Source organism: Manis pentadactyla, chromosome 4, assembly GCF_030020395.1.
Source record: "Manis pentadactyla isolate mManPen7 chromosome 4, mManPen7.hap1, whole genome shotgun sequence".
NCBI classification, from domain to species: domain Eukaryota; kingdom Metazoa; phylum Chordata; class Mammalia; order Pholidota; family Manidae; genus Manis; species Manis pentadactyla.
The window spans coordinates 98933489-98959331 of NC_080022.1; the positions used below are offsets into that span (position 1 = coordinate 98933489).

The following is a 25843-nucleotide window of genomic DNA, read 5'->3' on the forward strand; positions in this document are numbered from 1 at the left end:
CATCCTTGCATCCCTGGGATGAATCCCACTTGGTCATGGTGTACGATGGTTTTGATGTATTTTTGAATTCGGTTTGCTAAAATTTTGTTGAGTATTTTTGCGTCTACGTTCATCAGGGATATTGGTCTGTAGTTTTCTTTTTTGGTGGTGTCTTTGCCTGGTTTTGGTATTAGGGTGATGTTAGCTTCATAGAATGAGTTTGGGAGTATCCCCTCCTCTTCTATTTCTTGGAAAACTTTAAGGAGAATGGGTATTATGTCTTCCCTGTATGTCTGATAAAATTCCAAGGTAAATCCATCTGGCCCGGAGGTTTTGTTCTTTGGTAGTTTTTTGATTACCGCTTCAATTTCGTTGCTGGTAATTGGTCTGTTTAGATTTTCTGTTTCTTTTTGGGTCAGTCTTGGAAGGTTGTATTTTTCTAGGAAGTTGTCCATTTCTCCTAGGTTTCCCAGCTTGTTAGCATATAGGTTTTCATAGTAGTCTCTAATAATTCTTTGTATTTCTGCGGGATCTGTTGTGATTTTTCCTTTCTCATTTCTGATACTGTTGATTTGTGTTGACTCTCTTTTCCTCTTAATAAGTCTGGCTAGAGGCTTATCTATTTTGTTTATTTTCTCGAAGAACCAGCTCTTGGTTTCATTGATTTTTGCTATTGTTTTATTCTTCTCAATTTTATTTATTTCTTCTCTGATCTTTATTATGTCCCTCCTTCTGCTGACCTTAGGCCTCATTTGTTCTTCTTTTTTCCAATTTTGATAGTTGTGACATTAGACCGTTCATTTGGGATTGCTCTTCCTTTTTTAAATATGCTTGGAGTGCTATATACTTTCCTCTTAAGACTGCTTTTGCTGCGTCCCACAGAAGTTGGGGCTTAGTGTTGTTGTTGTCATTTGTTTCCATATATTGCTGGATCTCCATTTTGATTTGGTCATTGATCCATTGATTATTTAGGAGCGTGTTGTTTAGCCTCCATGTGTTTGTGAGCCTTTTTGCTTTCTTTGAACAGTTTATTTCTAGTTTAATGCCTTTGTGGTCTGAAAAGTTGGTTGGTAGGATTTCAGTCTTTTGGAATTTACTGAGGCTCTTTTTGTGTCCTAGTATGTGGTCTATTCTGGAGAATGTTCCATGTGCACTTGAGAAGAACGTGTATCCTGTTGCTTTTGGATGTAGAGTTCTGTAGATGTCTATTAGGTCCATCTGTTCTAGTGTGTTGTTCAGTGCCTCTGTGTCCTTACTTATTTTCTGTCTGGTGGATCTGTCCTTTGGAGTGAATGGTGTGTTGAAGTCTCCTAGAATGAATGCATTGCATTCTATTTCCTCCTTTAGTTCTGTTAATATTTGTTTCAGGTATGTTGGTGCTCCTGTATTGGGTGCATATATATTTATAATGGTTATATCCTCTTGATGGACTGAGCCCTTTATCATTATGTAATGTCCTTCTTTGTCTTTTGTTACTTTCTTTATTTTGAAGTCTGTTTTGTCTGATACCAGAATTGCAACACCTGCTTTCTTCTCTCTGTTGTTTGCTTGAAATATCTTTTTCCATCCCTTGACTTTAAGTCTGTGCGCGTCTTTGGGTTTGAGGTGAGTCTCTTGTAAGCAGCATATGGATGGATCTTGCTTTTTTATCCATTCTATTACTCTGTGTCTTTTGATTGGTGCATTCAGTCCATTTACATTTAGGGTGATTATTGAAAGGTATGAATTTATTGCCATTGCAGGCTTTAAGTTTGTGGTTACCAAAGGTTTAGGGTTAGCTTCTTTACTGTCTTACTGTCTAACTTAACTCGCTTGTTGAGCTATTATAAACACAATCTGATGATTCTTTATTTCTCTCCCTTCTTATTCCTCCTCCTCCCTTCTTCATATGTTGGATGTTTTGTTGTGTGCTCTTTTTAGGAGTGCTCCCATCTAGAGCAGTCCCTGTAGGATGCCCTGTAGAGGTGGTTTGTGGGAGGCAAATTCCCTCAACTTTTGCTTGTCTGGGAATTGTTTAATCCCTCCTTCATATTTAAATGATATTCGTGCTGGATACAGTAGTCTTGGTTCGAGGCCCTTCTGTTTCATTGCATTAAGTATATCATGCCATTCTCTTCTGGCCTGTAGGGTTTCTGTTGAGAAGTCTGATGATAGACTGATGGGTTTTCCTTTGTAGGTAACCTTTTTTTTCTCTCTGGCTGCTTGTAATACTTTGTCCTTGTCTTTGATCTTTGCCATTTTAATTATTATGTGTCTTGGTGTTGCCCTCCTTGGATCCCTTGTCATGGGAGTTCTGTGTACCTCTGTGGTCTGAGAGGCCATTTCTTCCCCTAGTTTGGGGAAATTTTCAGCAATTATTTCTTCAAAGACATTTTCTATCCCCTTTTCTCTCTCTACTTCTTCTGGAATGCCTATGATTCTTATATTATTCCTTTTAGATTGATCACTCAGCTCTCTTAAAATTCTTTCATTCCTGGAGATCCTTTTATCTCTCTCTGCATCAGCTTCTCTGCGTTCCTGTTCTCTGTTTTCTAGCCCATTAATGGTCTCTTGCATCTCGTCCATTCTGTTTTGAAGTCCTTCCAGAGCTTGTTTTATTTCTGAATTCTCCTTCCTTAGTTCTTGCATATTTCTCTGCAAGTCCATCAGCATGGTTATGACTTTTGTTTTGAATTCTTTTTCAGGTAGACTGGCTAAATCTATCTCCCCAGATTCCTTCTCAGGGGAAGATGTAGCAGATGCCGAAGCTGTCTGGGTTAGTCTTGTCTGGATCATATTTTTTTGCCTTTTCATGTTGACAGGTGCTATTGACTGTCAGCTGGGAGGGCCAAAATTTTCACTTGCTACTGGCCTTTCTTTACTGGGGCAACTGCGACCCCTAGTGGCTTGTGTTGGGTAATTGCGTGTAGAGTGGGTCTTTGTGTCTTGCCTGGCCGGAAGGGAGAAATTTCCCTTTCTGTGGGCGGAATTTGTCTCAGGCTGCTTCTCTGCTTTCGCAGCGCCCGGTGGGGTAATGGATGGGGGGGCTGCTTGACTGTTTGCCTCCGTGAGGGGTCTCAGAGCTGTTGCCCAGGGGGTTAGTGCACCCGGTTTTCCCTGTAATTTCCAGCTGCTGTACTGTGACCTGGGTTGTTTCCGTCAAGCTGTTAAGTCCCTGTCCCTTTAAGACTTTCAAAAAGCCCCCGCTTTTCTTTGTCACAGGGGCTTCAGCTTCAGCACCCGCTCAGAGGTCTTACTCCCTGTTCCCCCAGTATCCAGGGCCCCCTGGGCATGTACTGTGTCTGCGCTCTGGCCCGGATGGCTGGGGCTGGGTGTTCGGCAGTCCTGGGTTCCGTCTCCCTCCCGCTCTGCCTATTGTTCTCCCGCCGGGAGCTGGGGGAAGGGGCGCTCGGGTCCCGCCGGGCCGGGGCTTGTATCTTACCCCTTTCACCAGTCGCTGGGTTCTCGCTGGTGTAGCTGCAGTCTGGCCACTGTCCTGCGTCTTCTGGTCTCTCTTTTAGGGCTAGTTGTGTTTGTTGTATTTTCAAAAGTATATATGTTTTTGGGAGGAGATTCCCACTGTCCTACTCACGCCGCCATGTTGGCTCCGCCTCCAGACCATTTACATTTAGTGTGATCATCGATAGTATGTACTTATTGCCATTGCAGTCTTTAGATTTGTGGTTACCAAAGGTTCAAGGTTAACTTCCTTACTATCTAAGGGTCTACCTTAACTCACTTAATATGCTATTATAAACACAATCTAAAGATTCTTTTCTTTTTCTCCTCCTTTTTCTTCCTCCTCCATTCTTTATAGATTAGGTATCATATTCTGTACTCTTTGTCTATCCCTTGATTGACTTGGGGATAGTTAATTTAATTTTGCATTTGCTTAGTAATTAGGTGTCCTACTTTCTTTACTGTGGTTTTATTACCTCTGGTGACAGCTTTTAAATCTTAGGAACACTTCCATCTAAAGCAGTCCCTCCAAAATACACTGTATTTTGTGGTTTGTGGGAGGCAAATTCTCTCAGCTTTTGCTTATCTGGAAATTGTTTAATGCCTCCTTCAAATTTAAATGATAATCTTGCCAGATAAAGGAATTGTGGTTCAAGGCCCTTCTGCTTTATTGCATTAAATACATCATGCCACTCCCTTCTGGCCTGTAATGTTTCTGTTTAGAAGTTTGATGATAGCCTGATGGGCTTTCTTTTGCATGTGATCTTATTTCTCTCTCTGGCTGCTTTTAATAGTCTGTCCTCATCCTTGATCTTTGTCATTTTAATTACTGTATGTCTTGGTGTTGTACTGGGTCCCTTGTATTGGGAGATCTGTGCACCTCTATGGCCTGAGAGAGTACCTCCTTCCCCAGATTGGTGAAGTTTTCAGCAATTACCTCCTCAAAGACACTTTCTATCCCTTTTTCTCTCTCTTCTTCTGTAACCCCATAATGCGAATGTTGTTCCGTTTGGATTCATCACACAATTCTCTCAATATTCTATCATTCTTAGAGATCCTTTTTTCTCTCTGTGCCTCAGCTTCTTCGTATTCCTGATCTTTTGTTTCTATTTCATTTATCATCTCCTCCACCATATCTAATCTGCTTTTAATACCGTTCATAGTGCTCTTCAGTGATTGAATCTCCAACCAGAATTCATTCCTGAGTTCTTGAGTATCTTTCTGTACATCCATGAGCGTGTTAATGATTTTTATTTTGAACTCTCTTTCAGGAAGATTCATGAGGTTGATGTCGTTGAAATCTTTCTCAGGAGTTATATTAATTTTACTCTGAACCAAGTTCCTTTGATGTTTTATATTTGTATATGGTGCCCTCTAGTGCCCAGAAGCTCTACTCTATGGAGCTGCTCAACCCCTTAAGCAATGTCGGGGGTTGCAGGGGAGCGGTATTGGTGCCTGGGGGGAGGAAGAGCTGTTTCCTGCTTCCCTACTGCTATGCCTGTCTTCACTGTCCCAGAGCAGCTGGATAAGGATCCCTGCTTTCCACAGGCTAATGATAGCCTGATGGGCTTTCCTTTTTATGTGATCTTATTTCTCTCTCTGGCTGCTTTTAATAGTCTGTCCTTATCCTTGATCTTTGTCATTTTAATTACTATATGTCTTGGTGTTTCTTCCTTGGGTCCCTTGTGTTGGGAGATCTGTGCACCTCCATTGCATAAGAGACTATCTGCTTCCCCAGATTGGTGAAGTTTTCAGCAATTACCTCCTTAAAGACACTTTCTATTCCTCTTTCTCTCTTCTTCTTCTTCTTCTTCTTCTGGTACCCCATAATGTGAATATTATTTTCTTTGGATTGGTCACACATGCCTCAGCTTCTTTGTATTCCTCTTCTCTAATTTCTATTTCATTTATTGACCCCTCCAGCATATCTAATCTGCTTATAAAACTCTCCATTGTATGTTTCATTTTTGATACTGTGTTCGTTCCATAATGATTGGATCTCCAACTGGAATTCATTCCTGAGTTCTTGAATATTTTTCTGTACTGCCAGGAGTATGTTTATGATTTTTATTTTGAAATGTCTTTTAGGAATATTTATTAGTTCATTCTCACTCAATCTTTTTTCTGGGGTAGTTGAGATTTTGCTTTGAACCAGGTTCCTTTGACGTTTCATATTTCTATGTGATGCCCTCTAGTGCACAGAAGCTCTACTCCCTGGAGCTGCTCAGCCCCTGGAGCAATGTCAGGGGTTGCATGGGAGGTGTGTTGGTGCCTGGGGAGAGGTGTTCTTTCTGGCTGCTATGCCTGTCTCCACTACCAGAACCAGTGGGCTATGCACACAGGTAGAAGCCTCTATGCTTTGTGTTTGTAGTGGCTGTAGATGGGCTTCCCTCTGGCTGGCCTAACACCAGGGTAGGGTTTGCCGGTTTGTGAGCCAGGTGGGGCTGGCTGGGAGAAAGGCATAGTAGGCTGTGTATCATGGAGGGATTCCTTGTAGCTGTGTAGCCAGCCAGGGGGCTGGAGCACCTGAAGATCGTGAAAGTTCCCAATCTGCTGGGCAGAGTGCACCTGGAGAATTTTTTCTACCTGTCCTTTCTCCTGAGCAGTAAGCTCTGTGCAATCCTTGCACTTTTAGCAGCCCTCTCACTGTTAGGAAGTCTCTCAGACTACCCGCCTTTCTTTTGTCCCAGACCAGCCGGATATGGATCCCTGCTTTCCACAAGCAGCTGAAATCTCAGTCTCTCCAGGTATCTGCCTGTCTTAGCTTTCCAACCCCCATAATCATGAGAGCCATCTGGTAGTATTTTATAATGACTTACAACAAAATGACATGCTCTGGTGGTTCCCCAACCTGTCTTTGCTTTGGAATCACCAAAGAAACTTGATAAACATAGAGATTCTTTGTTCCACCCCTAATATTCAGTACATCTTAGAAAGAATCTGTAAACTGTCTTCAGCATGACACCATGTGATTCTGCCATAAGCAGTTTGGTTTTTTGGGTGCTCTGAGAGACTCAGGGGTGTGGGAACGTGAGATAATAAGGTTCTGGATCAGGATGGTTGGGAGGAGAGGCAGTTTATGAATGAGAAACCGTCAGGACTTTGCCCCTGCCTGGCTGTCAGGGCCTACTAGAGTGAAGCCACGTCTAACTATGGGTGCTGTAAAATAGAAGATGTAGGCATGAGCTGTTCTTTGGGGGTTTGGGATAGAAAGCACAAGAGATAGGGCAGCAGCAATATAATTTTGTATGTTGACTATACTTCAATAAAATAAAAAATAAAAGAGAGAGATAGAGATAGAGAGAGAGAGAGAGAGCAGCAGTTATGAAGGCCCACTGTGCTCCTCCCTGTGCACAGCCCTGGGTGAGGTCTGATGTGTGGGGAGAGTGAGAGAGCTTGGCTTTCAGCCTCCAGGCTCTGACTGTGGTTTGGAAATGAGAGCACAGAAAAACATCAGTGACTCAGTGGAATTACCCCACTGGATGGAATTAAATGTATGACCCACAAGATATAGGAGAGGGGGTTGACCCCTGTGTGTGGGAAAGCTCAGGATCATCAGGGGATAGTGGCCTCCTCTTGAGGGGCAGTGACTGTGCCTCTCAGAGGCTGAGAGTGACATGGGCCTATTGTGAAGGCGATTCAGGAGTTTCATCATAGAATCTCAGAATGGAGAAAAACCTTGGAGATTATTGTTCAGAGATAATCATCCCTGGAATTTTCAGTGTTCCTGTACTGCCCAGGCATTCTGAGCAAAGGAAATAGACAAGCTGTCATAAAAATAGACAGCTGCTCCCCATTTTCCTCCAGAGCTTTCACTTTTTTAAGGATTATGAATGTCTGCTCCCCAGACAAGGCTTGCTGACATTCAGAGCAAAGCTCTCAATGTTTCTATAGGGGAGGAGGGCCAGGTATGCCAGCTATTCTATATAAGCTCGAGCCTCATAGTTTTGAGGTTCTCTTGTGCTGCAAACCCCATGCACATGCAGGTGAATATCTGGCCTTTACCATATCACCTTTGGGCAACTGGGGCCGGGTAGCAACCTCCATGTGCTATTCTGACTGTTCTGTTTGCTGTGAGCATTAACAGTGTTCTCTGATCATGAGATCTGATGGGGGTGTGAGGTGTGAGGTGTGTGTGTGTGTGTGTGTGTGTGTGTGTGTGTGTGTGTGTGTGTGTGTGTACACATAAAACTGGTAGGCCAACTTGTTAGCTTATAAGTGGGATAAAATCTCAGAATATTTGCAGTTTTGGACTTAACAATAATTGGCTTCCTCCTGCTTCTTATTTTACATCTGGGGAAACTAAATCCCTGAAAGGCCAAGTGATTTTGTGAAGTCATGCAGCTACTTGTCTTTCCCATCAGCCTGGACAGAAAGCATTGGCAAACTAGTAATAGGATCTGGATTTGAGTCTAAATCCTTCCCTTTAGTTGTATCTGAAGTTTTAAAAATCATGGACAAAAGCCTTTAGTTTCTTATCTGTGTAAAGGGTACAGTATTATCTGCTCTCTCTCTTCTTTATAGCATCACTATGAGATAAGGTATGTGCAAGTGACTTTTAAATAGTAAAGCCATACCTTTAGTTTAGGATGATGATAATGGTTTAGCAGCCTGAATAGCAGCCTGAAACCTAGTGAGACAGTATTGAACATTTATGAACATCTCATATTTTCAAGGTGTTGATTCAAATATTTTTCAATAGGAGTTCTTTAATTTAAAAAATCATTTAAAATTGTGGCAAAATATACACAACATAAAATTTAACATTTTTAAGTGTCCAGTTCAGTAGCATTAAATACATTTACATGGATGTGTAACAATCACCACCATCCATCTCCAGAACTTCTTCATTTCTGAAACTGAACTGCCATCCCCATTAAACAATCCCCTTCCCCCTCCCCTCAGCCCCTGGTAATCACCACTGTACCTTCCAGCTCTATGAATCTTGCTGCTCTAAGTTCCTCGTATGAATGGAGTCATACAGTATTTGTCCTTCTGTGTCTGGCTTGTTTCACTTAGCATAATGCCTTCAAGTTCCATCCATGTTGTAGCATGTGCATGTAGGAATTCTTCAGATCCTAAAAATGTTAGAAATGTAATTATTCCTTTTTTGCAATGAGGCAACTAAGACATGCAAGATTTATATAACCTTTTCAAGAGCCCATATATAGCTACTAAGTGATAGAGGTTAGAGTCAAATACCTGAGGTACTCCCAGCCACAATACTTTAGTGTTTCCTGAGGTCCATCTTTAGTTTTTTGCCCTTGTAGCCAGTCTGGAGGATAGTCAGTGCAGCAGATTGACTGACTCTAACTCTTTTCAGCTATTGTTCTTAAAGAAAGTTCATTTTGGGGGAGCCATGGTGTGGACGTGGACGTTGGACCTGGCTGATGTCAGGGCCTTTTCTGTGGTGCTGGCCCCTTCCCCCTTGTTTCCATGCTGCATGATCTCCTTGTGAAGGCTGGTGAGTAGCTATGAGCTGGATCCGGGGTTGGAAGTTGTATAACCAGGCAGTGGGTGGGTGCCTTCTCATAGATTTAAAGGTCCGGTAAGGCCACATGATATTGAGGGACGAGAGTGAGCTTTGATGTCAGGCCAGTCTCTTTTCTAATCTTGGTTTGGATGCATGCTCCATTTGACCTCTGTGAGCTTTGTTATCCCTATTTGTAAAATGGGAATAATCCTTATACTCATGACATAATTATAAGAACTAAATGAGATAAGGAATGAAAACTGTGCTGGCCCATAGTTAACTCTCAACATATGTTAGTTTATTTCTCTGTTTCTATCTCCTGCTTTCATGGGACAAAGTCCAATAAAGGAAGTTAGGTTTCCTTTGATATCTCTTTGGTAATAGAGACTACCCTGGCAGTTAGGAGGTGGAATCTGGCATATTAGAGCTGAAACTTCCTTGGAGAAGGTTTATAACCCTCATTTTATGAATAAGGAAACTGGGGCTCAGAGATGGGGCTCCAGCCCAGTTCTTGACAACATGCTGTCTAGAGCAGCTTTCTTGCACCTCAGTGTTATTCCTGATGCTTCCTATAATCAGGGACATAGGAGGTTTCTCCTTGAGGATTCAGCTAGTAAGGAATTAGGCCTTGGGGACAAGGTCTTGTTGAAGATGCAATCAGAGAGGTCAAAGTGGGGGCTTAAGCAAAGAGAATTGGCAGGCTTCTCCTTGGCATTACTCACAAGAAATGTAGCAAATCCACTGAGTGCCTCCAGGTTTTGGGGTCATAATGACATTGACGAGGTAGGGCAGCAGGGCTTCTGTATGGTGGGGTTTATCTATGTCCTCAAATGGATGCATTATGAAATCCTCCAGTTCTGGATTTTGAGAGCAGGTACTTCAGCCCTGGAGGGATTCTAGTCCTGCCAGTAATTAATAGGATGGGAAGGGAGTGGTAGGGGCCTCATGTTTTCTATGATTTTCTTTAGAGTTCAGCTCAACTAATTCACCAAAATTTTGGCTCTCGTCTGCAATGAATTCGTCAAGAGCTGGCTCTGATAGGCTGACTGTGACCAAGGTGTTAACCACTGATTTGGGGATTTTGCTCTCTGGAGGAGAGGCTATGGCCGCTGAGACCTACAGAAAGTCTGAGATTATGACCACAATTCCTAGATTTGGGATTGTGACCCCCACAAGGGACACCATGTCCTTTGGAAAGCATAGTGTAGCTCTAGAAAGGAAGACTGAGACCCATGGAGAGAATATCACAACCCCTCTGGGCCATCAGTCTGTGACCCTGGGAAAGAAGATTATGACTTCTCAGTATTTTCTGACTGAGACCCATGGAGAGAAGATCATGTCCCATAGAAGGAAGGCTGTAGCCCTTGAAAAGCTGCCTAACCCCTCTGGAAAGAAGACAGTCACCCCTGATGGGCAGACCAAGACTCAAAGAGGAGAGAATTTGACTTCTGAGGTGGAAACTGACCCCCGAGGCATGGCTTGGATGCTCAGGTGGGGGCTGAGAAAAGGATATTGCCCTCTGGCCCTGCCGCCTAGTCCCCAGGGCTCCCTCCCCTTGCTTTGGGCCACCTCTTTGTTCCCAGAGATGGGAACCGTTCCTCTGTCTACAGGGAGACCCTTCCGACAAGGCCTGTATCTTTAAGTAAAGAAAACCCAGAAAATTCTGCTGCTGAGCAAGAAGCCTAAGCTCTGTTGGTGGCAGAAGCTGGAGAAAGGCCTTGTCTTTCCTTCTAGGTCACCTGCCAGAAGCTGCCTGGGCCCAGCCATCCATAAACCATTATGGGCAAAACAGGCCCAAAGCCACAGTGAGTTAATCTCTTTTCTGTTGAATAAACTGGAAACACAAGAACCCATCTGAGTTCTCTGACATTCTCTTCTTGAAATGACCTGTGAAACCCAATTGTCAGCTTCTTCCTTTTGAGGTCACTTATCCTACTGCTATTTTTGGAAGGAGGGAGTTTGTGTCTAACGCAAACTGATGTTATCCAGTGTGTATTATGTGCTTCTCTCTGTCATGAACAGCAGTTCACCTCACTGTTGGTCAGAGTCAGAATCTCTTCCAGAGAAGTTTTTCACAGTCCTCAAGAGAGAAGGAAGGAGGAGGGAGGGTTGAGTCTTTCAGTTATAGTTTCAGCGTGGTAACGTTGTAGTTATCTCTAGAAAACACCCCTACCTGATCTCTCCATAAGAAGTGGTTGAGGTGAAGGCAAAATGGAGTATATTTTTGTGTTGTCTGCACTTCTTCTAGGTCTTCTCCCAAAACACCAGTTCCCACATACTATACAGTACAACCTGCAGAGTGTTTCCCTGGGCAAGATTACCTCTCATAAATTAGTAAAGACATAGGACCTATTTCTAGCCTCCCCTTCTAGGAGACAATGATGTTCAGAGCAGGTGTCATACCTACCCACTAATGTCGCTTTTTCTTTGGGAAGTGCAGCCTCCAAGTCTCTAAGATAAGATCTCAAAATAAACTGTCTGCTCCCATGCAAGCGTGCACACACACACACACACACAGATGCCTCTCCCCTTCCACATACCCTTTTCCTTGCTTTTATCTGGTTTTAACATAGACAGTCTTCTTCATCTGATCAAGACAATTACTGCTGGAATCTCTGAACTCGTGTCTTCCCATTGGAAAGAAGACTTGTCTCACCTAACAACTCTATATGAATTTCTAGAAAGACCCTGATAGCCTCATGAGACTCATGTGGTAATCCTGGTGCCAGTCACTGCATCTATGCAGTAAGGCTGTACAATTTTTCTGGGCCTAGATAATGTTGCCATCATTAAGGCCAGACATGGGATAGAGCTTTGCCAGTCTAGAGGCAATTGGGGAAGGAGAAGGGTGAATTTCTAAGAAAGGAGTTTGGAGCTGACAAAACCTAATATAACTCCTCATATTATTATGAAGGCTTTTTGAAAGAGGATATATAAACAACCATTATTTTACTCTCATTCACTCATTAAGGTTAGCAGAAGATTAGGACAAATTTTCTTTGACATTTCTTGGTGAAGATAGAGGCTACCTTAATAGGAAGAACGGCTAGAATATTAGATGTGAGCTCAAACCAGTGTCTAGAATCTTGGTGCTGGAAGCTGTCACCTAGAGCACAGCTCTGCCCCATGCCTGTCTCCCAGGTATGGCTCAGTGCCGACCACTCTGCGGACCCTGAGTGGTTGGGAGGCAACAAGCAGCAGTTGAAAGGTAGGAATTCTGCCTGCAGAATTTAGAGCAAGTCCTCAAGTTGGGACATTTTTATCCATGGCTTTAGCTCGGAGTTTACTGGAAATGACTGGAAGTGGTTTACTTAAGATCCTAGATTTAACTGCCCTTAATTGGGGTCCTCTATATGGGGAATAAGGACAATTTTCTGCTGCTTTCCTTTGACACTCACCCTCGAGTCTTCACTGCAATATGGTCCCCACCTTCTCCAAATTTTACTGATATCTTTGGAAGGGAAACCATGACTCCTGGAGGGGACACTATACTTTTGGAGAGGACCTTGTGCTAACCGCTGGATGTGGGATGATGGGACACAACAAAAGATGCCAGATTAGCAGTGAGCACTGAAGTTACAGCCCACCCAGACCTCACCTGCCACTGCCCAGTGTGAGTGCTTGCTAAGTGCTTCATTAACTTAAGTACTTATAATTGTACCATAATAATTATGGATAGTTATGAATTAATAACTGAAAAATTATATCACACACAAACTCCTGCAATCTACCTTGGAATACCCAATCTGAGGGTACTAGGTTTCATGATCATAGTCTGTTGTTGGCAAAACTAAAGGCTTTTCCCCCTACACCTTCCTCAGATGGCTCAGTCCACAAGCCCTCAGAAATGGCTTCAGTACATAAAACAAAGTCCTTGGTGGTTGGCAAACACTTATATAAGCATTGCAGCAAGGTCTCAATGCCTACTTACAAGCTCAGATCAGGGGCCCCTAGGACTGAGCACCTCCATCCAATTCCTTGTCTTCTTTGCGCTCCCTTTCCACCAGGTGCCCTGGGTCAGACCTGATAACCATGAGCCAGGAATTTGAAAATTTTCAGTTCATAAGATTCTAATAAGGCCTGCTGAGCTCCCCTCCCCCCAACTCTTTAAACTCCTCATGAATACTGTGATATGAGCAACTGGCCATGACAGTGGTCTTTTAGACTCTGATCATTTCCCATAAGGATGTGCATATCACAAATGATTTACTGAGCTTTGAAAGAAATGCATTTGTCACAGAATGACGCCAGTGCTATGTCTCCAAGCTCATCTAGTACTTTGAAGAGAAGGTGTTCATACAACCCTAATGGGGGCAGAGTCTTGTGTGTGACTGCTCCCCCCTTTCCGTTCCTGGGTGCATCATTTTGACTGATTATTGTGAGTGGAGACCACTATGCTGAGCACAGTGGGGATAGTTCAGGAACCAGGCTCCTCCATGACCTTAAAGGAACCAGAGAGATAAGACAAATTACTCAACAGAAGTAGCTGAGAAAACTCAGGCTGCTGTGTGCTTTATAGACAGTGTTTCATCTGATGCTGAGAAAGCAGACTCAGAGAGCTTATGTGCTATTATGCTGCAAAGCAGACTTTCCAAATGCAGTGTTAGGGGATGGACAAGAGGCTGGAGGCACACGCGTGCGATGCGAGGTCTTAGGAACTGCGGCAAGGTGCTGGTTCGCTGATTTCAACGGGGTGCGAAGGGACAGCCGCAAGCCGAGCAGGCATGACTCGTGAACAGGCACAAGTTGTCTCAGCCTAGGAAAGCAGGCCTCAGAGAAGATGCTATGAGCTTTTGTCACTTCCTAATTTGGATTCTGAAGAGTCACAGAGAGGGTTGGTTCCTTTCAAAGGGTCAAAAGCCTGTTTTTGTACAGTTAGGAATATCTCCACCAGGTGGCAGCAGCATGCAGCGTTCCCTTTTCCATGTAGGTAGGAAGAAAACTAGGAGAGGATGAGGAAAGCAGCTGCAATTCCTTTCTACAAACAATTAAAGGTAAATCTGTCTTTATCGTTGTAGCTCCGGGGGAAGGGTTTTCCAGTCCAGAGTGAATCCCTTATGGAGCCAGGGAAACCCAAATAAGAGAAAGGGTATGTTAGGAGAAACTGTTTTTACTGCTTACAGGTAGCTCCAGTTCGCTAGGAGGCCAGGACCCCTCTCGTCACCTCCAGCGGGCACTCAAGTTCTGCTGACAGGCACGTTGTCTACTTCCCGCCCACCCCTTCCAGTAGGACCTCCATTGGCGAGTCCTTGGTGTCTGGCAGATCCCAGACCAATTACATGCCAGAAATGAAGGAGAGAAAGGCTGTCCTTTCTCCACCCCCTGCCCCAGATCCACGCTCTGCAGTGGTAAACACCTATTGATATGTAAATGAACTAAGACTAGGCAGGAGATTCTGGAAATTCTGCCATTTACCCCACAATACTTCTAGGTGATGCTTCCATGCAGATTGAAGCAAGAGAGCTTGAGCACACCAGGCTTAGAGGAGCAGGTTGTTAGAGGTTGAGTTCAGACAAACAGACTTGAAATCCCAGCCTTGTTTCTTATTAACTATGTGATCATGGGGAAGTTAAATTCGCCTCCTAAGGTTACAATGGTTAAAAGAAATACGTGCCTGAAACGAAGTCGGTGATCTGTAAGTGGGAGCGACTGTTAGAAGCACAACTTCTGTAGCTCTTAAGTTTCCCTTTAAGAATTTATCCTATAAAGGAACATTGAATCATACATACGAAATTGGGAACTTCTTTGCCTTTATATATAGCTCAAACGCTTCAAGGGCAGATTCATGACAAAATTCCAGTAACTTCTCTCATGTCAGCTACAAGTTCACTTAGGGAATCATCTTGGTAACTGGCCTCTTCTACTAAATGCTTGTGGAAGGCTATGCTCTGAAAGAAAGAGTGTAAATGGCATATAGGAGGTATTAAGTGTCTCATTTGCTGGATTTAAAAAACAATGGCTCCTTAGTGCACACAGAATAAAGTCAATATTCCTTAGCATGGTATATGAGGTCTGCCTTACAATCTGGTCTTGCCCTGTAGATACCTAGTACCGTACAGTCCAAAGTTCTACCCAGATTCTCCAGTGTGTGTAATCGGTTTCATGGGGCATGTCGTAAATAATCAGATAGAATCGTAGTTAAATACTGAAGATTCTGAGTACATACTGCTTTAATAAATAAATGGTGACTTTAATACAGTAAATTACACTAGGAGTATTTTTATTTCAGCATTACAGTTCCTTCCATTTCAAATGGTTTTTTGGGTGGAAAATTTCTGGGCTACAATCAGCACTCTGAGAATTGTGTACATCCTGTGCAGGTCCTAGGATGAGTTTTGGCTGGTGAGGAACCATGCTGGGAATTGCTTTTCTGACCATGCTGTCCACAATATTCATCCTCTGTGCTATCATTCAAGCCTTTCTTCTGCCTGCAATGGCTTTCTCTCTTCCCTGACTCCTCATCTAGTGTCCCACAAGGACCCCACTCAAATTTTTTATTTTTCTAGGTTCTTGTCCCCATTTCAACAAAGAATTGAAGGGCAGAGACACAGTAGTGAGGCAGAGTAAAAGTTTTATTTAAAGTTATGCACATAAAGAGAAAGTGTAGGTGTCCTCAGAGAGAGAGGCACCCTGAAAGGTTGAGAAAAAGTGAGGGTGTCCTCAGAGAGGAGGCACCTTGAAAGATTGGGGGTTCCCTGTTTTAAGGATTTTTCAGTAATGTGACAAGGGGCTAGGGAGTGTAGACTTGTTTAAGTGGTCTCAAGATGATTATCTTTGATGAGAGATATTAGTCTCTTCTCTTCTACTATCAGTCCTCCAGGCAATTCTGCAAAATTAACACAAGAAATTTACTGATCCCATTTTTCCCCAGGATAGCACTTCCCTCTGGGAACATACCCATCAAGACAGCCTGCCTTTTCCCTAAGTAGACTGAGTTACTGTCTGTTTGCTAAAGAATATGTTAAGAATCTTACATCTTAACTTCCTGGGTTTTAAAATGCAATCTTAGCTTTAAGATGGAATCTTTCCTGTTTTTACTATGCTGTTTATAACTGGACTTGTTTGTTAAATTAATCATGATGCTTGTCTCCTGCCCAAGTTGCAAATTACTTGATTAGGGGCTGGAGAAGGAAAAAAACAGCATATAGGTTAAGTTAAAGAATAATCTGGGCCTTTTAGCAGGCTAAAGTAAATCTTACAGTGGCATGATCTAATTGCCACAATGAAGACATTGGCTATGTGCTCAAATACTTTTCTTTATCTTCTGAATATCCAAGTTACTCCTGGTCTTTGGAGCCTCAACTCATTAACTGATTAACTTTGTAACTGTTCTCTGGCTCTCAAGTTTTAACTGGTTAACACTTTGAGTCCCTTTTAGTGGACTTTACTGGCGTTATACACTCTCCACCCCTCTTATATCTATTCTTCTGCCTAAAAAAATGTTACCTCTTCTGTGAAGCCTATTTCTTCCCACCAGGAACTATCACTCCCTCTTTCTGTTGGCCTTGTAACACCACCCTCATTCATTCAACACATCTGAATGCTAGAGTGACCACATCACCTCATAATTTGCTTATATGTCAATCATTCCAGCAGGAATGAAGATGTTTGTACAAAAGGACCATTTCTTAATTATCTTTGTATTCCCAGAGATAACTATGGAGATGAGTAGGTGGAGGCATTCAATAAATGTTGACTAATTCGTGAACTAAGATACTGAAAATAAAAAGCAGAGTATTATAGACTATGAGAGTCATATATAGAAGACTATAGATGAGACTGATCATAGGAAGAGTGGGAAAAGAAGTAGAGAGTAGACATAAATCTCAGAAAAGCAGCTATTCTTTCAGAGCCAAAGAACAAATCGTTCCATTGTTCTGGTAGAAGTTGCTGGCACCTATTTCCCAGTATACACTGGCACAAGAATCTTTTGCCCCAGCACATTTTAACATCATTATCACATCCTAATCTCTAGATCCCATCAGCAAAGCCATTAATTGCTGTTTAAGTTGACCACAGTCTGGATATCAAAGTCCTCCATACTTGCCAGAGGGAACAACAAACAGAATCCATGGATACGTACAGGCACAAGCTGGTACAAAGGTAGAAAAGCCCACATGCCTAGAGATGCAAAGTATAGGAAGACCAGGGTATAAGAGGGAGACCCAGCCTCCCTCTATGTGCTCCAAACCTGTGTTTGGCACCCGATCCTGTGTGTTGGTGGGCACTTGAAGACCAGCACCATGAAGATCCTGGTCTTGGCCTTGGTGTGTCTACACCTCTCAGAGGGTTTGGAAAGGTATGTGTAGGATTCAGCTGCATAGGAATTCTAGCCCTAAAGGAGCACGATAATTAGGGAAGAAAAAAGGCTTGCTGCAGGTCTCTGGGAAAGGCAGTCATATTGTCTCTTGGTGCCGTGGACAGAATACCCACTGGGGCCAAGACTTGAAACATAAAATTATCTGCGTGTGTGTGTAAAGGAGGGTTGGGTGATCTGTTGGCTAAGAAGGCACGAAATAGGGTCTCTGCACCAACCTTACAGAAGGAACTGGTAAGACACAGATATTTATTTTCTGAAAGCAATATAGAAGCACAAAACCCCCAAATATGTGCTGTAGTGTCTTCCCAGGCTGGGCACACTGGAATGACTTCAGTGGTCAGACTTGCTAAAATGTGGGGGCATTTCCTGTAGAAGGCTCTTGTTGAGAAGAGCCCTGAAGAGGTTGAAAACTCCAGGTCAGACCATTGAGGGGCTTGCCTTAGTGGGGCAAGTGAAGCTCTTTCCTTTTGTGGACCCTATTCTCTGCAGAGTCATCCTGAGGAAAGGCAAGTCTATCCGTGAGGTGATGAACGAACAGGGTGTACTGGACACATTCCTCAAGAACCACCCAAGGGTTGATCCAGCTGCCAAGTATCATTTCAACAACGATGCTGTTGCTTATGAGCCCATCACCAACTACCTGGATGTGAGTGAAGGGGGAGGTGATGGCCACAGCCCCAGGCTGATAACCATTCTTAGATACTCATTTACACCTCTTAGAGCCCTGCTTTAATCCCATCTACCTCCCTATGGAAAGTGCCTGAATAACTTATGAGCAGGCACCATCTACTAGGATAGCAGTTTCCTTTCCTTCCTCCCCCCCTCTCATTACTGGCTCATCTCTTCAATTCCCATTTATAGGGTTAAGAGATGCATAGTGAGAAGGTTCAAGTCAGTTGAGAAACCCAAATAAAGTCCTAGCATGAGCTGCAGGGGAAAGAAGGGAAACACATGCATGGCTGCCAGGCAAAATCTCCAGTGACTGTGGACACTGTAAATCTCCCCCTTTGAACAGATACACTGGCACCCAGAGCAAATACTGGAATGTTTTTGAGGCTACAGTGTCTGCTCAGGGCACCTCCACATATTGGTGTCCTGTGGATTGCCTTTAGTGGGAAGGTGCCCAGAGCATCAGAGCTGGAAGCCGCCTTAGGATCTCCTATTTCAACTCCTACATTTTGTAGATTAAGGAACTAGGGGCTGTATGTGTTATGACTGGCCCCAATTCACTTAGAACTAAACCATCTCCCAGTGAAATTCTCTTCTTGTTTTCCATGTTCGCTCTACCCTAGACTTCCTAGCGCCCTTTGCTGCTATGTGTCCAGGACGGAGGATCATGGTGGCCTAGAACAGTGGGGGGCAAGGAAGATGAATGTGCGTGAACGTGTGTGTGTGTGTGTGTGTGTGTGTGTGTGTGTGTGTGTGTGTGTGTGAAGGTGTGGGCATGGACACTGGGAAGGAGAAAAAGTGATTGTGTCTCCTATTGTGTGTGCTCTGACAAGCATAGTAAATCCATGGAGGTATCACCTTATTGCAAAGTGGAAAACACATTTGGAAAAGGATAGTGTCTTGCCGCACTGAGTACTAAGTGTCAGCTGGCCAAAGGCTGCAGTTAGGGACTAAAAGGGAATATTGGGAGGAGCTGTCTCCCGAAGGAAAGGAGAACTAGGGGAGAAGCCTCCTATTCCCCCAAGGGAAAGGCTTGCGCAAAGCGCGGCTTCCAGTGGGTCAGCTTCTTCCCCATTCTGATGATAAGGCACGGCTTCCTAACAAGGGTGGTGACCCTGTCTTTGCAGAGTTACTACTTTGGGGAAATCAGCATCGGGACACCACCCCAAAATTTCCTGGTCCTCTTTGACACCGGCTCCTCCAACCTGTGGGTTCCCTCCACCTACTGCCAGAGCCAGGCCTGCTGTGAGTACCCACTATCGCCAGCACTGTGGATGGGGCAGAGCAGCCCAGAGTCAGGATTGGGCACAGGATCATCTATGATCTCATTCACCTTAAATTAGGAACGTCTAGGAATCCTGCCCTCAGTCTACATTTCTGAAGTGCTGACAGTTCTGGAGAGACACAGCCAAAATAGTCTAAGGTTTCCATCCCTTTCTACATTCTTCCTTTCCCTCCCCCACTCCTGTGGGCTCCTATGGGGTCAGTCACATCACATGGACTTCCTGGCAATTTTGAGGTGATCCTTCCCTCAGGGATTGGTAGGTAGGAAGGAATATGGACAACATGTGTTATGTGAGGTGACAGATTTTTCTGGGGCTAACACAGTTTGTGTATAGCACAAAGGACCTGAGACCATGGCTTGATCCCAGCTTTGGTCTGATAATTCCAGGGCATGGAGCATAAATTGTCTTCAAGTATTTGGAAAGCAGTGAATGACAGTATATTCCATTCCATGTGCTGCAGCGAATCACAACAGGTTCAACCCCAGCCAGTCCTCCACCTTCAGAAACAATGGGCAAACCTACACACTGTACTATGGTAGTGGCAGTCTGACTGTGTTCCTGGGATATGACACTGTGACGGTGAGTGATGTGCTTCTAGCCTCTGACTGTGGTGGCTTGGCTCCCATTTTCTAGAGTCTGAAGGTGTCTAGAGAAATCCATGATTACTAATAAGGTACAATGTTCCCAGCAGCTGAGAATTGGAAAGAATTCCAAAGGCCATCTAATTCAACCTTCCCAAGTAAAGAATTGCTTCCACAGCTGTCCTGATGGCAGAAAGCCCTTTATTTGTAAAATTGTTGTGTCTTGTGATTTTGCTCACTGATGTTAACTCTGCCCTGTGCCACCACATAGGAAAAATCTGCTTCCTCCTCCTCACAATTTCACTTTGGATACTTGAAGACCTGGCCTTTCACTAGTAACTTCCTTCTTTAGTCGAATACCCACAATACCTGAACCATTCTTGCATGTGAATTGTCAATATCAAACCACTTCTGTCCTTTCCCTGTCCCTGGAAATGAAAACTCTCACTTCAAGAGAGCACTGCTTCTGCTTTCCCCCAATATCCACACTCTCTTTTCCAAGACACACATGGTTGGTGGTGCTGCTACACTCTCAATCTCCACGCCCACTCCCATGATGGAGCTCACATGGGAGAAGCCAGCTTCCTGACCCCAGGAGAGTTCTAGAGCCCAGACCCTGGGCACCCAAATCTGTGGAGGTTTTGTCCACCTGAAAAGTTAGCCTTTCTCTCTGTTCAACTCAGGTCCAGAACATTGTCATCCAAAACCAGGAGTTTGGCCTCAGTGAGTATGAACCCAGCAACCCCTTCTACTACTCAGACTTTGATGGGATCCTGGGAATGGCCTACCCAAGTCTGGCTGTGGGGAATGACCCAACGGTGATGCAGAGCCTGCTGCAGCAGGGCCAGCTCACCCAACCCATCTTCAGCTTCTACTTTTCTCGGTAAGAATCTTTGTCCAAGGAAGGACTGAACAAACAAGACTCTGAGAGGACTTTGAACATCTCAACATCAGAAAGGGCCCAGGTCATAAAGTTTCTTGTCATGATGACTATTACTTACTATAAGCATTCCTTGCATTTCTGAAAATATATAATGACGTTTTATAGGCAAATTTTATTTTAAATGCACTGTAGGATTTTACCTATGGCCCTAAGCCATATGATGACTCTTCTTAAAAATGAGCAATTATCCCTCACATTTCTTTAGTAAATCTGGAGAATGCTCCATTAGATTAGCACAGCTGTAGAGCTATAACACATGGTAAAGAAAATCATGATGAAACATTAATGGCAGTAACACCTCTGGCTTCATGAAGTGTTCTTGGAGCAATTACTTCAAATGATGCCTCCCAAATCCTTTATTAGCCCCATTTCTCCAGGGTGGAAATGGAGGCTGAAACAGATTGCCAGTGCTGAGTAAAGTCACTCACTGGTAGGTGTGAAGCTAATACTCAAACTCAGTTATCTTGACCCAATACTTTTCCAACACCACCCAGCCTTGGACGGCAGGGCAGACTTTGCTCCCTGATCCTTATTTTCTTAATGCCTGATTCTCAGGGTACCTGAAATGTGAATGTCTTTCATCTGTGAGTGGCAGGCTCAGGGTGGTGAACACAAGAGGCCTGAATCCTTGTAACACTGTCTAGTTACCAACCTGACATGACAGGGGCATCTCCATCATAGCACACTTGAGATCTGTCAGGTCCAATCCAGGTATCCCAGAGGGGTCTCTTCTTATTCTCCCTTTGTCTGGGGTTTTTTTTGAGATACTTTCATACCTTGTTTCTGGATGCCTGGGTGACCATTCTGTCCCTTCCTTTCTGGGCATAGTCTGTCTTTCCATTTCTCTGGTACTTTGGGTGTCTCTCTGACAAGACTATTCTCCCACATGCCATGAGCCAGATGGGAGTCTGAAGAGCAGCTCAGAGGAGTGCAGTCCTTATTTCTGTGGCCCTTCTGTGTCTGAGGGGACCAGGTTAGGTGGCGGGAGAGACAGGAACCGCCTGATGTGTTTGTGATGTGGGAATTCATGCTCTTCTCTATTCCTCCTCAGCCAACCAACCTATCAGTATGGTGGAGAGCTCATCCTGGGAGGTGTGGACACCAATCTCTACTCTGGACAGATTGTCTGGGCTCCTGTCACTCGGGAAATGTACTGGCAGATTCCCATTGAGGAGTAAGTAGAGGACAGTTCCTATGGATTAAGGACACTGCTGGGGTGTTCCTCAAGCATGACATTTCCTGTTCCTATCATGGCACAGATTTGTTAAAACTCACCAAGCCCTCAGGCTGAGATTGTCCTGAAGCTTGGTAGCCTGTGACCTCTAGCTCTGGACCCATCTACTTGAGCTGGTCACTGACACTTGTCATGCCAGCAGGTTGCTCATTCCAGGCACTGTGAATCCAAGTCTTTGTTCTTGGGAGCTTCATTATCCTAATCACACAGTCTTTGCCACTTCCATCATCAGTAAAAGTGATAGCTGCCTTTGGTATTTTCTGTATGCCAGATACTAAAGTATTGTTGCATATAATTAGCATAACAACACTATAAGGAGGTCAGCAGTATATTTCATTTTATAGATAAAGAGAGCAAGGTGCAGAACTTGAAAAACTTTTCCAAAATCATACATTTCATAAGTTCAAATTTTGAGTTCAGTGTTATCTGATCTAAACTGAAGACAAAACACCTTTGACCTATACTCAGGACCATATAAAAGCTAGCCTCTGTCTTTCAGTATACCTTCCCACCTCTTCCTGGTCTGGGGCATGGGCTTCACTCAGTTACTGCATCTTGTTTGCATTCTGCATTCTTTTCTTTTTTTATCACTGGAATTGTGCCTCCTCTCCTCTGTGCTTTTTCGAACTGTAGGCATCATTCAGAGCCCAGTTTAATTCCTGCCCCTTTCAAAAAGTCCTCTTAGAGAACGCAGTCCACGTGATCCCTTTCTCAATCCGATTGTATTTACCTGCTCTTGTCACTATATATATATCACTATACATATGTCACTATATAGACATGTATTCATGTTCCTGATTACTGGGGAAGGCTCTGGGGAAACAGCCTGATGTGCAAGCATAGAGAGAGCAGTAAGAGCTTGGCATGTCTGGGACAAATGTACTGTGCTTGGAATGGAGGTGTATTTTTCACATGGACCAATGCCACTCGCCCTATAAGCATTGCTTCTCAGAAAAATCCTTGTCTAACCCCCCAGACTAGATCAAGCCCCACGTTCCTGGCACGTTGCATTTCCTTCAGAGCACATCTCAAGGCAACATCATTTGCATGTGTTTGTTATATGTCTTGCCCTCCCTCCAGACTGTGGTGTCTGTCTTGTTCACTATTGTATCTCCACATGCCTCGGCTCCTGGACAGCGCCCAAATATATGGGGAAAGAAGAGGAAAGGTAGAGCAGCAGAAAAGGCTGAACAAGGAATCAGGGATTGAGTCACATGGGACTTTAGGTACCAAATGATGGAGTTTAACAGCTACTGCCTTATGGGGTTAGTCAGGGCTTAATGTATTGTATTGTCTCACCTTTATTAGAACATGCTCCCAAAACAGTAAGTATAATTTTACCTCCACCTTATATCTCCATAATCCCTGTAAGAGTGTCTTGTGAAGTGGGTGGTCAAAGAGCATTGTTAATAATTACGAGCCCTGAGTGTGTTTGGTTCTGTGTGCTGAGCCCCAAAGAGCCCAGGAGCTTTTGGTCAGAGCTGGAGTGGTTACCAGACCAAGACTGAGGATGTGGCTCCAACAATCACAAATGCACAGGAGCGTTCCATGAGGGGCCAGGTCATGGGGTGGCCTGGCTTCCTGGAAAAGGAGGAAGTTGGAGATGCTGGGTTGTGGGGATTGGGGTGGACATGGCTCCTGGTTGCAACAGGGATACCTGACTCTCTTTGTACTGGTGCCCCTCAGGTTTGCTGTCGGTAACCAGGCCACTGGTTTGTGCTCCCAGGGCTGCCAGGCCATCGTGGATACGGGAACCTTCCCACTGGCTGTTCCCCAGCAGTACATGAGCTCCTTCTTGGAGGCCACAGGAGCCCAGCAGGCTCAGAATGGTGATGTGAGTAACCAGGATCCAAGGGTTTCTCTGTACTTCCAGGCAGGCTCTGCCCAGAAGCCTGAGTGTCAAGAGTTCAGAAGACAGAGGGTGAGGGGTTGGGTGGGGACCTGAGCTGCTGGCAGGACACATCAGGTGGGGATACAGCATGGCATTTCAGGCAGAGCCCTCAATGCAAGGAAGGATAAGGGAAGGGAGTATTACGAGTTCTGTCCAGACTATGAGTATGAGGTAAGAGCTTGGCATGTCCGGGACAAGTGTACTGTGCATTGGAAGAATTCCATCCCTCCATGGCTATGGCAGGTGCTGCTAACCCACTGCAGGCTCCAGGAGCCCATTTCACCTTGGTCTGGCCACTGTTCTATTGCAGTAGAGTCAGGACACGGTGCATTTCTCCATTCCACTTGGGATTCTTTCTTCCCTAGGAATTCACCTTTGGGTCTTCTCCTGAGCAGCTGGCTGGCCCACACCCACTCCCTTTGTACACATATCTGTGGTTTGCTTCTCCCTGCAGCAGGGGTCAGGGCCCAGACTGCATTTTCTTTCCTCAGTGGATGTGTGTGAGCATCCCAGGGACAGGTGCACACCAGTGTGGCTGTGAGAGTGTGTGAGAGCAGCTTCTTCAATGTGTGCACATATTCTTCCTCTGTGATTTCTGTTTTCTGGGGTTAGATATTGATTTGGAATCAGCCTAACTTCCTATGGCCGTTAAAACACAAGCCATGCCTAAGGGCTGAGGTGTTTTTAAGGAGAGGACTCAAGAAGCCAGCACACCTTGTCACTCTGTTCCTGGGGATCAGGCCTTGCTTTGCATGCCCTGGACTGCCTCTGTTGGAAGGTCACAAAGAGTCTCACAGGGCTTGCGCCCTTGTCTGGGCTCCCAGCCCCTGGTGCTCTGCATCTCTGCCTCTCTTCTCTCACAGTATGTAGTCAACTGCAATTATGTACAGAGCTTGCCCACCATCACCTTCATCATCAGCGGATCCCAGCTCCCTCTGCCTCCCTCTGCCTACGTCATAAACGTATGTAATTACTCCCTGTTGATATAGTTGGGCGGGTCCTAACACTGTGCCTGTCGCAGCTCACATCTGGGTGCCTGTGGGGAATTATCACAGGCAGGGCTGAGGGTGAAGAAGAATTCCGTCCCCACAGGTCATGGACTGTTAGCTGGGGGAGTGCCTATGGGGAAGTGTCTCTACTGTGCAGCTGGTTATTTTCTCACATCCTTTGTCTCTTCAGAAAAATGGCTACTGCACACTCGGGATTGAGGCCACATACCTGCCTTCCCCCACTGGGCAGCCCCTGTGGATTCTGGGAGATGTCTTCCTCAGGGAATATTACAGTGTGTATGACATGGCCAACAACAGGGTGGGCTTTGCCTACTCTGCATAGACTGGCGAGAGGCAGTTGTCTCCACGGTTCCTGGAGGCCTCTGAGGTTGCCCCGATGTTCGTGTGCACCAACAGCAGCATTTTCAACTGTCTTGACCCTTTCTGATCACTAGACTCTTACTCCCTGCAACTAATAAATAGGAAATTCTGAATATTTGTGGTGATCCAAATGTCTTTTGTTGTTTTCTGCTTCTAGCACTTCATTCTAAATTCAATCTTCACAGCAGCCAGGAGGGGCATACTCAGTGGTCCCTGGGAGAGCACGCGGTTGGGGAGGTCTCTGAGCAGGAACTGGGGCAGATGTTAGGGATGCAGTGGAATGCATGAGGAGTTCTGGCTGGACGTTATCATGCTCCCAGCATGCTCTCCTCTGTTTTTTCTCTCCATTCTTAGAAAAGAATGTGAACCAGAACAACTGCTCACTGAAGAATATTAGACAAGGAAAAAAAAAAACCTTAGTGAGCATTTCAAATGTGTGTTCTCAAAGCAAACCTGATCAGAAAACAGTTTTTTTTTGTGTGTGTGTTATGTGTGTTTGTGTGTAGCTGAGCAGCACAGTTTTTTTTTTTGAGAAGGCATCTCTCATATTTATTGATCAAATGGTTGTTAACAACAATAAAATTCTGTATAGGGGACTCAATGCACAATCATTAATCAACCCCAAGCCTAATTTTCAACAGTCTCCAATCTTCTGAAGC

General features: G+C 44.4%; 2 protein-coding genes across 2 annotated transcripts in view; both read left to right on the forward strand.

Moving 5' to 3' along the window:
• Nucleotides 1–13750, forward strand: part of OVGP1 (oviductal glycoprotein 1) — a 30337-nt gene extending 16587 nt beyond the window's left edge. Inside the window, 3 exon segments of the mRNA XM_057499465.1 lie at nt 8741–8810; nt 8813–8881; nt 9859–13750. Coding sequence (XP_057355448.1) covers nt 8741–8810; nt 8813–8881; nt 9859–10532 — 813 coding nt within the window. The 3' untranslated portion in view covers nt 10533–13750.
• A 3270-nt stretch (nt 13751–17020) lies between these two features.
• LOC118933918 (pepsin B-like) lies at nt 17021–25301 on the forward strand. Its single transcript, XM_036928871.2, has 9 exons — nt 17021–17189; nt 17700–17856; nt 19007–19124; nt 19626–19744; nt 20430–20629; nt 21741–21863; nt 23610–23757; nt 24678–24776; nt 24994–25301. Exons 1-9 carry the CDS (start codon nt 17134–17136, stop codon nt 25144–25146), a joined length of 1173 nt encoding a protein of 390 aa, XP_036784766.2. The 5' UTR covers nt 17021–17133; the 3' UTR covers nt 25147–25301.
• Nucleotides 25302–25843: the final 542 nt, after the last annotated feature.